Source organism: Salmo trutta, chromosome 1, assembly GCF_901001165.1.
Source record: "Salmo trutta chromosome 1, fSalTru1.1, whole genome shotgun sequence".
In the NCBI taxonomy this organism is placed as follows: domain Eukaryota; kingdom Metazoa; phylum Chordata; class Actinopteri; order Salmoniformes; family Salmonidae; genus Salmo; species Salmo trutta.
Genome location: NC_042957.1, coordinates 22,139,962 through 22,153,416, shown reverse-complemented (window position 1 = coordinate 22,153,416; position 13,455 = coordinate 22,139,962). Strand labels below are relative to the sequence as shown.

General features: G+C 43.0%; 1 protein-coding gene across 7 annotated transcripts in view; it reads left to right on the top strand.

Moving 5' to 3' along the window:
- Positions 1-13,455, top strand: part of nhsl1b (NHS-like 1b) — a 170,239-nt gene that overhangs the window by 96,415 nt on the left and 60,369 nt on the right. The window contains exon 1 of one of the 7 annotated variants that reach the window (XM_029745876.1): positions 6,092-6,450. The exons of the other annotated variants lie outside the window; for them this stretch is intronic. Within the exon in view, the coding sequence (XP_029601736.1) occupies positions 6,435-6,450 (16 nt within the window). The 5' untranslated portion in view covers positions 6,092-6,434. Of the gene's footprint in view, positions 1-6,091; positions 6,451-13,455 lie in introns of those variants that run through there. 7 annotated transcript variants of the gene reach the window in all.

Sequence of the window (13,455 nt, the reverse complement as noted above, 5' to 3'; positions counted from 1 at the left end):
ACCAGAAAATGTCTGCAGCATTGAAGGTCCCCAAGAACACAGTAGCCTCCATCATTGTTAAATTGAAGAAGTTTGGAACCACCAAGACTCGTCTTAGAGCTGGCCGCCTGGCCAAATTGAAGGGCCTTGGTCAGGGAGGTGACCAAGAACCCGATGGTCACTCTGACAGAGCTCTGGAGTTCCTCTGTTGAGATGGGAGAACCTTCCAGAAGGACAACCATCTCTGAAGCACTCCACCAATCAGGCCTTTGTGGTAGAGTGGCCAGACGGAAGCCACTCCTCAGTAAAAAGCACATGTAAAAAGTTTTGCCAAAAGGCACCTAAAGACTCTCAGGCCATTATAAACAATATTCTCTGGTCTGAAGAAACCAAGACTGGAACTATGATTAAACTCTTTGGCCTGAATGCCAAGCATCATGTCTGGAGGAAACCTGGCACCATCCCTACAATGATGCATAGTGGTGGCAGCATCATGCTGTGGGGATGTTTTTCAGCAGCAGGAACTGGGAGACTAGTCAGGATCGAGGCAAAGATGAATGGAGCAAAGCACAGAGAGATCCTTGATGAAAACCTGCTCCAGAGCGCTCAGGAATTCAGACTAGGGTGAAGGGTCACTTTCCAACAGGACAATGACCCTAAGCACACAGCCAAGACAATGCAGGAGTGGCTTTGGGACAAGTCTCTGAATGTCCTTGAGTGGCCCAGCCAGAGCCCGGACTTGAACCCGATCGAACATCTCTGGAGAGACCTGAAAATAGCTGTGTAACAATGCTCCCCATCCAACCTGAAAGAGCTTGAAAGGATCTGCAGAGAAGATTGTGAGAAACTCCCCAAATACAGGTGTGCCAAGCTTGTAGCGTCATACCCAAGAAGGCTTGAGGCTGTAATTGTTGCCAAACGTTGGTACTTCAACAAAGTATTGAGTAATGGGTCTGAATACTTATGTAAATGTGATATTTCTGTTTTTTATTTGTAATAAATTAGCATACATTTCTAAAAACCAATCGCAAGGATGATCAATGGAAACAGGATGCACCGGAGCTCAGTTTCGAGTCTCATAGCAAAGTGTCTGAATATTTATGCAAATAATATATTTCTGTCTTTTATTTTTAATACCTTTGCAAACATTTTTAAAAACCTGTTTTTGCTTTATCATTATGGGGTATTGTGTGAAGATTGATGAGGAGGGAAAAAAACTATTTTTAATACATTTTAGAATAAGGCTGTAACCTAACAAAATGTGGAAATAGTCAAGGGGTCTGAATTCTTTCTGAAGGCACTGTATGTATAAACATCTTCCCCATAAGCATTCCTGTCTCTTCTATTAATGTTATATCCTTGTATTGCTACTGCTGTATCATCAAATTAATTATCTAAGTGAGACAGAAATGGCTAATACATGAATGTTATCTGATATTAACAAGTTATTGATTTCATTAACCTTATTTCTAATGCTACATATATTGACATGGGCTACTTTCCACCCTTTCTTCGGTAGCTTCTCAGAGATAGAAATAATATGGAAAATAACAAAAGAAGCTTTTTTAAACCTCAAATACACTACAAGTTCTCCTCCAACAGGGTGGTCAAATGAAGACCCTACGTCTATAGGTCTCAGAGGATAATACCTGCCTGTAAAGACAGGATATCTGATCTGATGATGTCATACAACATGGATGACATCATGTAGGTTTATTCAGGTTTACAGAGATGATAAATCCTCTATGATTATTTATTAATTCTCTTGATTTAATCTTTACTTATCTAGGTTAGCCTCTTTGAGATAAAATGTCAATTTCAAGAGAGAACTGTTCAGATAAATCATACCAATGCCAGGTACTCTGTCTCTTTGTGTGACAAGTTATGTTCCTAACCAGAGCGCTATATCAGCTAAGCAGCTAAATGTCAGCTACAGCTAGCCCAGCTAAGCCTCGTGCAAGGCTACTTACTTTACTTACTAGCTCATCTCTTATCTGTGTGTATTAGTGTTATCATTTCACATTGTTCCATACAGAAATACTACACTGTACGTTTTATCTGTGAATGTGCATTCTGGTACAGTACTGTACAGTACAATACAGACGTCTGAGATAGGGACATGGTAATTATTGTTGGTTATACAGGGCCATTGGAAGGGGCAATTCCACAGTAACGGAAGAGGGGCAATTCCACAGTAACGGAATTGCGCTGCCAAACAAAAAACATTGATTTCAAAGTTTAACAAATCATACAACTCTATACACAAGGACTACTTTTAACAATTTACACAGAACATTGTACAAAAACACATTTACTGGAAGAACTGTGCAGATGCAACGTTTAGTAAGAGAATTTTGATAAGTTTTTTTGGTCCATGTTTTTCAAAACTCAGAATTAAGATTCGACGATGTTTGCAGAAATAATGGTGTGTCAGCTATGACGTGACAGACTTTGAAAAAAATCTATTTTGGTTATTGAACTACAGTAAGTGAAGTGGATTTACACCCGGTAACAGATTTGCGGTAAATGAATGTCATCCCTGATCTGTACTGCACAGAGATGCGTCATGATGGATATGAAGGTCATTCTCTTCATGGTGATGTATCCTAAATAGGAGCACAAAGGTACAACTGTACAATATCCTCTTTTTCATATTTGGGTATTATTCTACACACTGGCTATTCATTTAATGAGCTCTGCCCCCAAACAAGACAACATTTGGTTGGTCCGGATCGTCTATGTTTCACAAATTTGGACCTCAAAGTACAGCTCAGTCGAGTATAATAGAGTCACAGGAGGTTGGTGGCACCTTAATTGGGGAGGACGGGCTCATGGTAATGGCTGGAGTTGAATAGGTGGAATGGTATCAAATACATCAAACACATGTTTGATGCCATTTCATTTACTCAATTCCAGCCATTTTATTATGAGCCCTCAGCAGCCTCCTGAATAGAGTACAGAGTACAATACATTATAGTGTACTCAACTCTAGTGTGCTCTGTGTACTATACTGTATTGTGCTGAACTGTATACTACTTTGCTGTACTGTGCTGTCCAAACTTGTGAACCTAACTGTGGTTTGTGACTTATGATTTCTATGTAACCAGTTCAATTGCGGAAATTCCATTTACCGATTTTTCTGAAATTTCGTTACCGATTTGGTAACGGGATTTAATGTTTCAATCACTTAATAATTCGTATACAAAATTGATATCAGTAAAAACACTAATTAATTGATAGGTCTACCTTTACTTGTAGGTTCTGTGAACTTTCATTATCCTCACTTATGAGGGAGAGAAAATTAGAAAATATCTTGAAGATGTGTAGATTTTTGGTAATGAAATGTCAAGGCACAAGGCAATGTTTCTTAAACTTACAGAAGGCAGAAACATTTATTACAAACTGAATATAAGTGTTGATATTAGTTGCCAGTGGTCTTTACTTCAACATCGTTGTTTTGATGTATTTCTGATACCTTGTAAGACTTTTTCTGGTAGATGTTTTCTAAGACCCCTTTTCCATCTGTTTATCCAGAAATCAAAGCCTTTACTTATTCCTCATTTTTAGGATGGAAAACGATCTATTTTAAAAAAAAAATTATATGCCTTAATTAAAAAATGATATATATATATATATATATATATATATATATATATATATATATATATATATACTCTTAGCTTTCATTTGACACCAGATTTGATATGCTCCTATGAACTTCCCATGTTGCTGCTCATGGGTCCTTTTACATGGAAATGACCAGAGTTCGATGTTGTGACCAGCTAGAAATATAGGCTGTTTGACTGTCTTTAATGCATTCTTGCTTCCTCCATTCCTTTAGTGAACCACTGATCTGTACATGATTGGATTAGAAATGAGATTTCCACACCTCCAAACCTATTGCCTTTCCCCCATTCAGCCATGTCAGATCAGTGATCACTTTCTAGGAGGATGCAATTTTGAAGGTTTGAGCAGACCCCTGTTCAGTTTCCATTTTGGAAAATTGTGTCTCATTTGTGTTACATTTCAGGGTGGTGTTTACTGGTGTGTTTGTTGGTCTGTTCCAAGTTTGTGTATTTGTAGCGGTGCGTTATTTTCAGGGTTGTGTTTTTTGTGGAATTCTCATTTCACACACTGGCTCATGCAGAAGAGCCCTCTCACACACACTAATCAGACGGTAATGTACAGCACCTGGTACTGGCAGACGTATCGCAACATGCAACCTGCACCACAGTGGGATTGACACACACACAGGACATTTTTCTCACAGGACAAATCTCATGTGACATTTTCTGTGCGAGCACACACGCACTTCTTTACAAAATAGGACACAACATTTTGACATTGTCGTGACGTGAGCACAGTGCTTTGGGCTTTTAGTCATTGATTTCTCCTCTTCCCCAAATCCCCCTCTGGGTGTGACAAACCATACCACAAAGCATGCCCACAAAACCTTCTCAACTGTTCTGATTCTGGGAGGATCCATTGTGCTTCTCTTCCATTGTGGTTGGCGCAAACTCATTGTTGAGTGACATTAGCATTTAAGATAGAAAATTAGCATTTAAACTAGTTTAATACCCAAACCAGTTGATTATGTCTGCATCTGGTTATTTCTCCTAACCGACTGACTAATTCATTGTGAATAGTGTTGTGGAGCTCTTAGCTCGCATAACAAGCTCCTGGTATAGCTTCACCTCTCCACAATGTTAGAGACAGCAGCTAATGGGTTCACCAGTCTAAGAGAAGGCCATTAGAGCTTCTCATTGGAAATCGATGTCTTGTCCAGTCAGCGTTTTAGTCCACAGGAAACCGCTGTTTTAACCGACCGTGACACTCCATGATTCATACACTATTTTTCTGTTTTCATCTTTGTTCCTGGCTGTTTAGGGTGCTTGCCTTAGTGTCCATTTATGTCCATTGTAGATTGGACATTTTTACTGGGTCATGTTCCATCCCAAGGGTGCATATTCAGCTTCTAGGGTCTCAGCTATAGAATGGATGGTTATTTTGTCTCGATGAGGATGCAAGTGTGGATGTTTGGTGTCCTAACGATGCTTACTGTTATGTCCGCTATGCCTCATGATATACACCACTCAGTCCCCTTCCTCTGAAGGGCGAGAGAGTGTGGCATTCCTCCGCTCAGCTTTCACATGCCACAGCCAGCTGGGGACGTTTTGTCACAGCACACCAAGGTACAGTAGCTGTTGAAGGTGAACCCTCAGCCTTTCTAGTGGACCTCCTGAGGAAAACAGCCAGAAAATGGAATCAGTCATTGATAAACTAACATGGTCAGGAATTTGTACAGAACCACAATACCACACTATGTTCAGCCAAAATATTGTGGCAGAGAATATTAATAACCCTAGGTTATTGGTTATACTTTGGACACATCTTACACACTCAGGCTAACATGAACTGTCAATACGAAAGGAAACTAGTTGAATCCCAGGGTTTTGAGGCGGTCATGTGACCACGGTCAATCAGTGAGTCAGTAAGTACTGTCTCTATTGCTGGTGTGGACAGGCTGTACTCTGTGTGTCCGGCTCTGAGCACTGAGGTCCCTGGATGCGGCAGTGGACGTGGCTGGTTTTGATAACAAACAGTTGAGTTGGGGGGATTAAGCGATTATGTTTGATCACAGCACAATGGGCAGGCTCGAGCCGGGCCCCCTGCCAACTGCTGACGGACCAACTTCAGAACAATCACACACCCCAGCCAACCCCAATGGTTGTGCGTGTGCGTGTGCGTGTGTGTGTGTGTGTGTGTGTGTGTGTGTGTGTGTGTGTGTGTGTGTGTGTGTGTGCGTGCGTGAATAACTGGTGTGTGTTTGTGTGTCCAAAGTGTGTTTGTCGCATACACAGTTTAGCAAATGTTATAGCGGGTACAGTGAAATGCTTGTGTTACTAGCTCCTAACAGTGCAGTAAAATGTCAAACAAGTACACAAATAACACTGTGTGCTTAAATGGGCTTAAATGTGTGTGATAAAAGGGGGATGGGATAGTTGGAGCTTTGTGAGTGAGGCAGAGCTTCTATCTGCCTACTTTTTCAGTTAGGGGGAGGGGTAGAGATAGGTGGATTGTCAGTGTGGAAGAGGGGGAGAGCGATGGGAAGGGGAGAGTGGGGTTTGTAAAGCAGTTTCCTGCGGTGCATGCGTTGGCTGGCTGCCACTGTGAGTGTGTGTGTGTGTGTGTGTGTGTGTGTGTGTGTGTGTGTCAGGGAGAGAGAGAGATGGGGCGAGAGAGAGAGGAGAGTGTGTGAGTGTCTGGGTCCGTGGGTCTGTGTGTAAGCACTTTGACAGAGGGGTGCAGAGTGAGGGAGAGCGAGTGAGAGAGGGAGGGAAAGAAGGGGTTAAAGAAAAAAAGAGAGGACAGAAAAGTAGGGAGTAGCTCAAGGACTAGGTCTGACCACTTCATTCAACACCTCTGTGGATGTCTGTGGAACTTAAGGAAAAGCCATGTTCTGTCTGAAAGGTAGGACCAATCGTGTGTGTGGAGCGGAAAATTAACTTAACGCAATCTGCGTGTGGAACTTTTCCATCCGAGTTCGGAGACAAAGGGAAGGTTTAACCCCATCTCTTTTCCGGACGGAAAACTTCTCTCCTTTCGGTCACAGCGGTTTCTTCTCCACATGTCTTCCTTTGTTTTCCTTTATACTGTAGGGAGTTTACTTTCTTCTCTCTTTCTCTGTCATACTCCTTCTCCATCTCTTCCTGTATAGAGGGAAGTGAGGAAGAGAAGTTGAGTAGATTCAAGTTGTAATGTATTAAAAGTGTTGCTTTGATCAGTTGTTAGATTTTTTGTGAACATCTGTCTAGTGTGTCTGTTTAAACTTTAAAGGAAGTTTCAGCGCTGTCTACTATGGAATGTGTTGTGTGTGTGTTCAGCATATGTGTGTTCAATATGTCTGAGTTAAGTAGAATGGAGGGTATTTTAAGCGCAGTGTGGACTGTGGAGTGTGTGTTCCTCTTTCACATTGGCAGCTGCCAGGGAGGGAGGGCAGCAGTTGCTGTAGTGCTGTCCTGTGCTGCAGAGTGGCGCCATGTGTTGGCCAGGCAGCGCTGGGCTCAGCCGGGCAGGGCAGAGCAGCAACAGAAAGGACAACACAAAAGCTCTACACTCACAGCTCTCTGCTATTTTCTCTAGATCTGTCTTTCTCTCTCTCCTTCATTCAGTGTTTTTTTTATACCTCTGTCTCATTCTCTAATTGATGTCTTTTGCATTATCTTTCTCCCTCTCGCACTCTTTTTTTGTTGGTCAAATTTCTTAATTTTTTTCTCTTTTACAGAAACACTGCCATAGCCAGAGGCAGGGCAGACATGTACAGGCATTGATTTGATTGGCAGTAGGCACTGGGTCATGTAAAAACTGGTCACGTTGGCAAACTAGTGGCACCTCGGTTGGCACACACTAAGCACCTCATTGGCACCTCCTGTGGCACATGGCCCAAACAGTTAAAGGTTTCTGGTTGGCAGCGTCTGCCACCTCTGTATCTGAAGAGGCTGAGCTGTGATTGGCCGAGGTGGCAACAAGGTCACCATCATCTAATCCTGCTTTGATTTAGAATGTGAAGTACTCTTAAACTGTCATGTCACAGAACCCCAATGTACAGACGTTATCAGTAGCACTGTACTGATTCTCTATTCTACATCACCCGGCAGCTCTTCTTCTTTTCCGTCTACTTGGACTGGCCCCACCAGTCTGGGTTTGAGGTAGCGGACTAAACTCTACTCCATGTTGAAGGAAGTTTCTGATTATCTTTCCCAATGGCGTGGAGCCGAGACCAGGCTTTGGAATTTAGTTGACTACATCGATTCACCCATGGTCAATACCTCATGATGTAAATCATAAAATGGCCATCTTTTACATATGTTTGTCCTCTGTAGTTGTGTGCCTTTGTTTCCTGAAATCCATACTTTTTCAATAAATTTTCATCAAATAGAACCACTGAATGTTTGCTCATTGCTGTTGCTCTAAGATGGAAACTCAGTGCAAATGTGCCAATTAAATCTCAACAAGGGAACAGTCGGTGGTTGTATTTGATTAACGTTTTCTTGAAAAAGTATGGATTTCAGCAAACAAAGAAAGGCACGCAACTACAGAGGACAAACATGGATACAAGGTTTGTATTGAATTGATGTAGTCGGAGATAGATTCCACAAAGCCTGGTCTCTGCTCCACACAGTTGGTGAATGTTCAGAGCCGTTTGGGTTGCCAGGTTAGAGCCGTATGGGTTGCCAGATTGAAGATGAGGGGTGTTTTGGGCTGTCGCCCTACATCTTTCCACCGCAGAGCAGGAGTAAAGCTGGTAATGTTAGTTAGAATGCGGTTATCTATCCTGACTTGACTTTACCCCTCAGTACCACGGTAAATCCCAGCTCTTTAATTTACTGTAAGCTCTTGGCATGTTATGGGGAATGGTTGGCTACATAAGTCTGTATTTATCACATTACCTACCGTGTCTCGTACAAATGTAATATGGTGGTTGTGTAGGGGTTAGGGGAATGGACTGGTGGCCAAGGAGTTGATGGGTTTTATGTTAGACCCCATCAGGCTGTTGTATCCTAGAATTGGACATTTCCAGCGAGTAATCCAGAAGCTCCAGGTTGAGTATGCAACATGTATGCCTTGTAAAGTGAATCTAATTTCTTGTAGAACTAAGATGTCACCAGATGTTCCAATCCAGACGGTACTGAAGGCAAATGATTCTGGCGGCTCTGTCCAGGCTAGGACAACAAGTGAAACTAGATGAGACTGGCGGCTCTGTCCAGGCTAGGACAACAAGTGAAACTAGATGAGACTGGCGGCTCTGTCCAGGCTAGGACAACAAGTGAAACTAGATGAGACTGGCGGCTCTGTCCAGGCTAGGACAACAAGTGAAACTAGATGAGACTGGCGGCTCTGTCCAGGCTAGGACAACAAGTGAAACTAGATGAGACTGGCGGCTCTGTCCAGGCTAGGACAACAAGTGAAACTAGATGAGACTGGCGGCTCTGTCCAGGCTAGGACAACAAGTGAAACTAGATGAGACTGGAGGCTCTGTCCAGGCTAGGACAACAAGTGAAACTAGATGAGACTGGCGGCTCTGTCCAGGCTAGGACAACAAGTGAAACTAGATGAGACTGGCGGCTCTGTCCAGGCTAGGACAACAAGTGAAACTAGATGAGACTGGCGGCTCTGTCCAGGCTAGGACAACAAGTGAAACTAGATGAGACTGGCGGCTCTGTCCAGGCTAGGACAACAAGTGAAACTAGATGAGACTGGCGGCTCTGTCCAGGCTAGGACAACAAGTGAAACTAGATGAGACTGGCGGCTCTGTCCAGGCTAGGACAACAAGTGAAACTAGATGAGACTGGCGGCTCTGTCCAGGCTAGGACAACAAGTGAAACTAGATGAGACTGGCGGCTCTGTCCAGGCTAGGACAACAAGTGAAACTAGATGAGACTGGCGGCTCTGTCCAGGCTAGGACAACAAGTGAAACTAGATGAGACTGGAGGCTCTGTCCAGGCTAGGACAACAAGTGAAACTAGATGAGACTGGCGGCTCTGTCCAGGCTAGGACAACAAGTGAAACTAGATGAGACTGGCAGCTCTGTCCAGGCTAGGACAACAAGTGAAACTAGATGAGACTGGCGGCTCTGTCCAGGCTAGGACAACAAGTGAAACTAGATGAGACTGGCGGCTCTGTCCAGGCTAGGACAACAAGTGAAACTAGATGAGACTGGCAGCTCTGTCCAGGCTAGGACAACAAGTGAAACTAGATGAGACTGGCAGCTCTGTCCAGACTTGGACAACAAGTCTAGGACCATATTGCTCTCTTCTCACCAATCCAGGCCTTTATTATATGAACACATAATAAGGGGCTAGGGACTAGGGACCAAAAGGGAACTGGTCTGTGCTTGGTGTTTTTTTAGTTGCCTTGACTAACATCTTATTAAATCTGTCTATTTTACTTTGTTTGGGTGATATTTCATTAATCCTGCTGATGTGGCGGTCTGGTGAGCGCAAAGAGAGGGCAGATGTTCCCAGTACAGTACAGATGCTGGGAAATCTCTCTCTTCTGCCCCTTCTGCCATGTGGGTTAAGCTGTCTAGTGGCTATTATGTAGGCAGGGAATAGTTAAGATGGGTTTTATGTAGGGAAGCAAGATATATCGGTAAGCATATCGGAATCGGCCGATATTAGCTTAAAATGCCAACTTTGGCATCGGCTCTATGTATAGTTTAATGCCGTTGTGCAAAACCGATGTCAAAGCTGACGTGCATACCTGTATGATGTAATGACACCATGAAAAATACAGCGCTATACGTGCAAAGCAGCATTCCTAACCTAGTCCACAATGTCTGCTGTGTGGATCTATTTTGAAGTTTCAAAGGAAGGTAACAAAAAGGCCATATGCAACATTTGTGCTGCTATTATTTCCTGAGGGGAGAAAGTGAAATCTTTCAATACCACAGACCTATTTACTCATTTGAAAGAGCTTCACCCCCAGACGTTCAGCGAATACTTAGAGCAAAAGCAGAAAGAACTAAGCACACACTTCCAACAATTAAACAAGTTCAAGTCGAGCAGTCATTTGAAAGAGTAAGAACATTTCAGCGAGACAACTCAAAGGCGAAATCCATTAACGGCAAAATGGATGATGTTGGCTTTCGTCGGCGCTATTTTTCAGATGTTGCCCTACCGGAGTTACACACTTGTTGAAACGCACATCCATGAGCTACCTGCTATTAGCTTCTCGACTGACATTTGGATCAGCAATGTCAGCCCCATGAGCATGCTGAGTCTGACAGTACAGTGGGTCGACGAGGAAGAATTGCATGCTCAAGAATGTGCTGGTTTTCATACCGCTGCTGCCATTTCAATGGCATTTGAGAACATGTTTGAATCTTGGAAAATCCCCAAGAACAAAGTACACGCTGTGCTACGTGATAATGCACGTAACATGACAGTCTTTGGAAGAATGCGGAGTCGCCAGTTTGCCGTGCGTGGCACACACGCTGCAACTGGCTGTGAACGAAGGTGTTTTGGCCCAACGCAGCATATCTGACAGTGGCAACAGGTAGGAAGATAGTGGGTCATGTTAAACACTCACAGCTAGCATACAGCCGACTGCAAGCAATACAGGAGCAGCTTTGAGTGAAAACGATAGCAAGACGTTTCCACCAGATGGAACAGTACTTTTTACATGGAGAGCCTGCTGGAACAAAAACGAGTGCTTGGCATGTACGCAGCTGACTGAGTTATCTGCAACAGTCAGTACAAACCAGTGGACTCTCATTGAAAACATGAACACACTCCTAGCTCCATTCGAACAACTGACTCGAGAAATAAGCTCAACATCTGCATCTGCAGCAGACGTGATACCCACTGTCACGGCATTGAAACTCCTGGTCAACAACTGCCGACACAGACTTAAAACTTACAAAAGTACTCGAGGCTGTGAACAAGCGATTCGGTGGCGTTCTCTCTGACACTCTACTGTGTTGCCACCATGCTCAATGCTAAGTACAAGGACCGCTACTTTGATGCAGACAAGAAACAGGGTTTATGTGAAATGTTAGACACAGCTGGATAAGATGGAAACGGACACAGTGACAGTGCGCACCGAGGAAGAGGACCCACGACAGAAGAGGCCATGGACAGACAGAGCTAAAACTTCACTGCTTGACATGTATGATGAAATCCTGGTTGAGAATAAAACGACTGAACAAATGAACAACGAAACAGCACAGCAAGTAAGTGAAAGAAATAGGTTTTGATTATATTTTACTGGTAATGGGGACAAATGTAAATGCCAACAAAATAACTTTTTTGTGTGTGTTTCAACTATTTAACTGTACTAGAATGCTTAAATTTTAAATATCAGTATCGGGTATTTTGGCATGAAAATATTGGATATTGGTATCGGCCAAAAATGTCATATCAGTGCATCGCTAGTTTTATGCTACTATGGTTAGCCCGTTGTATTAGTGATCACAGCTTAGACATACACTGAGTGTACAAAACATTAAGAACACCTTCCTAACATTGAGTGGCACCCCCCTTTTGCCCTCAGAACAGACTCAATTCATCAGGGCATGCACTCTACAAGGTGTCAAGCGTTCTACAGGAATGCTGACCCATGTTGACTCCAGTACTTACCACAGTTGTGTCAAGTTGACTGGATGTCCTTTGGGAGCTGGACCATTCTTGATACACACGGGAAACTGTTGAGCATGAAAAACCTAGCAGCGTTGCTGTTCTTGACACAAACCGGTGCGCCTGGCACCTACTACCATACCCCGTTCATAGGCACTTCAATCCTTTGTCTTGCCCATTCACCCTCTGAATGGAACACATACACAATCCATGTCTCAATTGTCTCAAGGCTTAAAAATCCTTCTTTAACCTGTTTCCTCCCCTTCATCTACACGGATTGAAGTGGATTTAACAAGTGACATCAATAAGGGATCATAGCTTTCACCTGGTCAATTTATGTCATGGAAAGAGCAGGTGTTCATATGTTTTGTACACTACATTTTTACAAATTAATTCAAATGTATAAGCTGAAATCTCTTCAGTCAATAAGGGAAAGGAAAGGGGGATACCTAGTGAGTTGTCCAACTAAATGTATTCAACTGAAATGTGTCTTCCGCATTTAACCCAACCCCTCTGAAGCTGAGAGGTGTGGGGGGCTGCCTTAATCGACATCCATGTCTTCGGGGAACAGTGGGTTACTGCCTTGCTCAGGGGCAGAACGACAGATTTTTTTTACTTTGTCAGCTCGGAGATTCGATTCAGCAACCTTCCTGTTACTGGCCCAACGCTCTAACCACTAGTGTTCAACCTCTTTGTTATGGCAAGCCTAAATAAGTTCAGGAGTAAAAATTTGCATAACAAGTCACATAATAAGTTGCATGGACTCACTCTGTGTGCAGTATTGATGTTTAACGTGATCTCATCTCTGTACCCCACACATACAATTCTCTGTAGAGTCCCTCAGTCGAGCAGTGAATTTCAAACACAGATTCAATCACAAAGACAAGGGGGGTTTTCCAATCCCTTGCAAAGAAGGGCACCTATTGGTAGATGGGTTAAAAAAAAGCAGACATTGAATATCCCTTTGAGCATGGTGAAGCTATTAATTACACTTTGAATGGTGTATCAGTACACCCAGTTACTGCAAAGATGCAGGTGTAATTCCTAACCCAGTTGCCGGAGAGGAAGGAAACCGCTCAGGGATTTCACCATGAGGCCAATGGTGACTTTATAACAGTTACACAGTGTAATGGCTGTGACAGGAGAAAACTGAGGATGGATCAACAACATTGTAGTTACTCCACAATACTAACCTAAATGACAGATTGGAAATAAGGAAGCCTGTACAGAATAAACATTTTCCTAAACATGTATCCTGTTTGCAATAAGGCACTAAAGTAAAACTGTAACATGTAGCAAATAAATTAACTTTATGTCCTGAATACAAAGTGTTATGTTT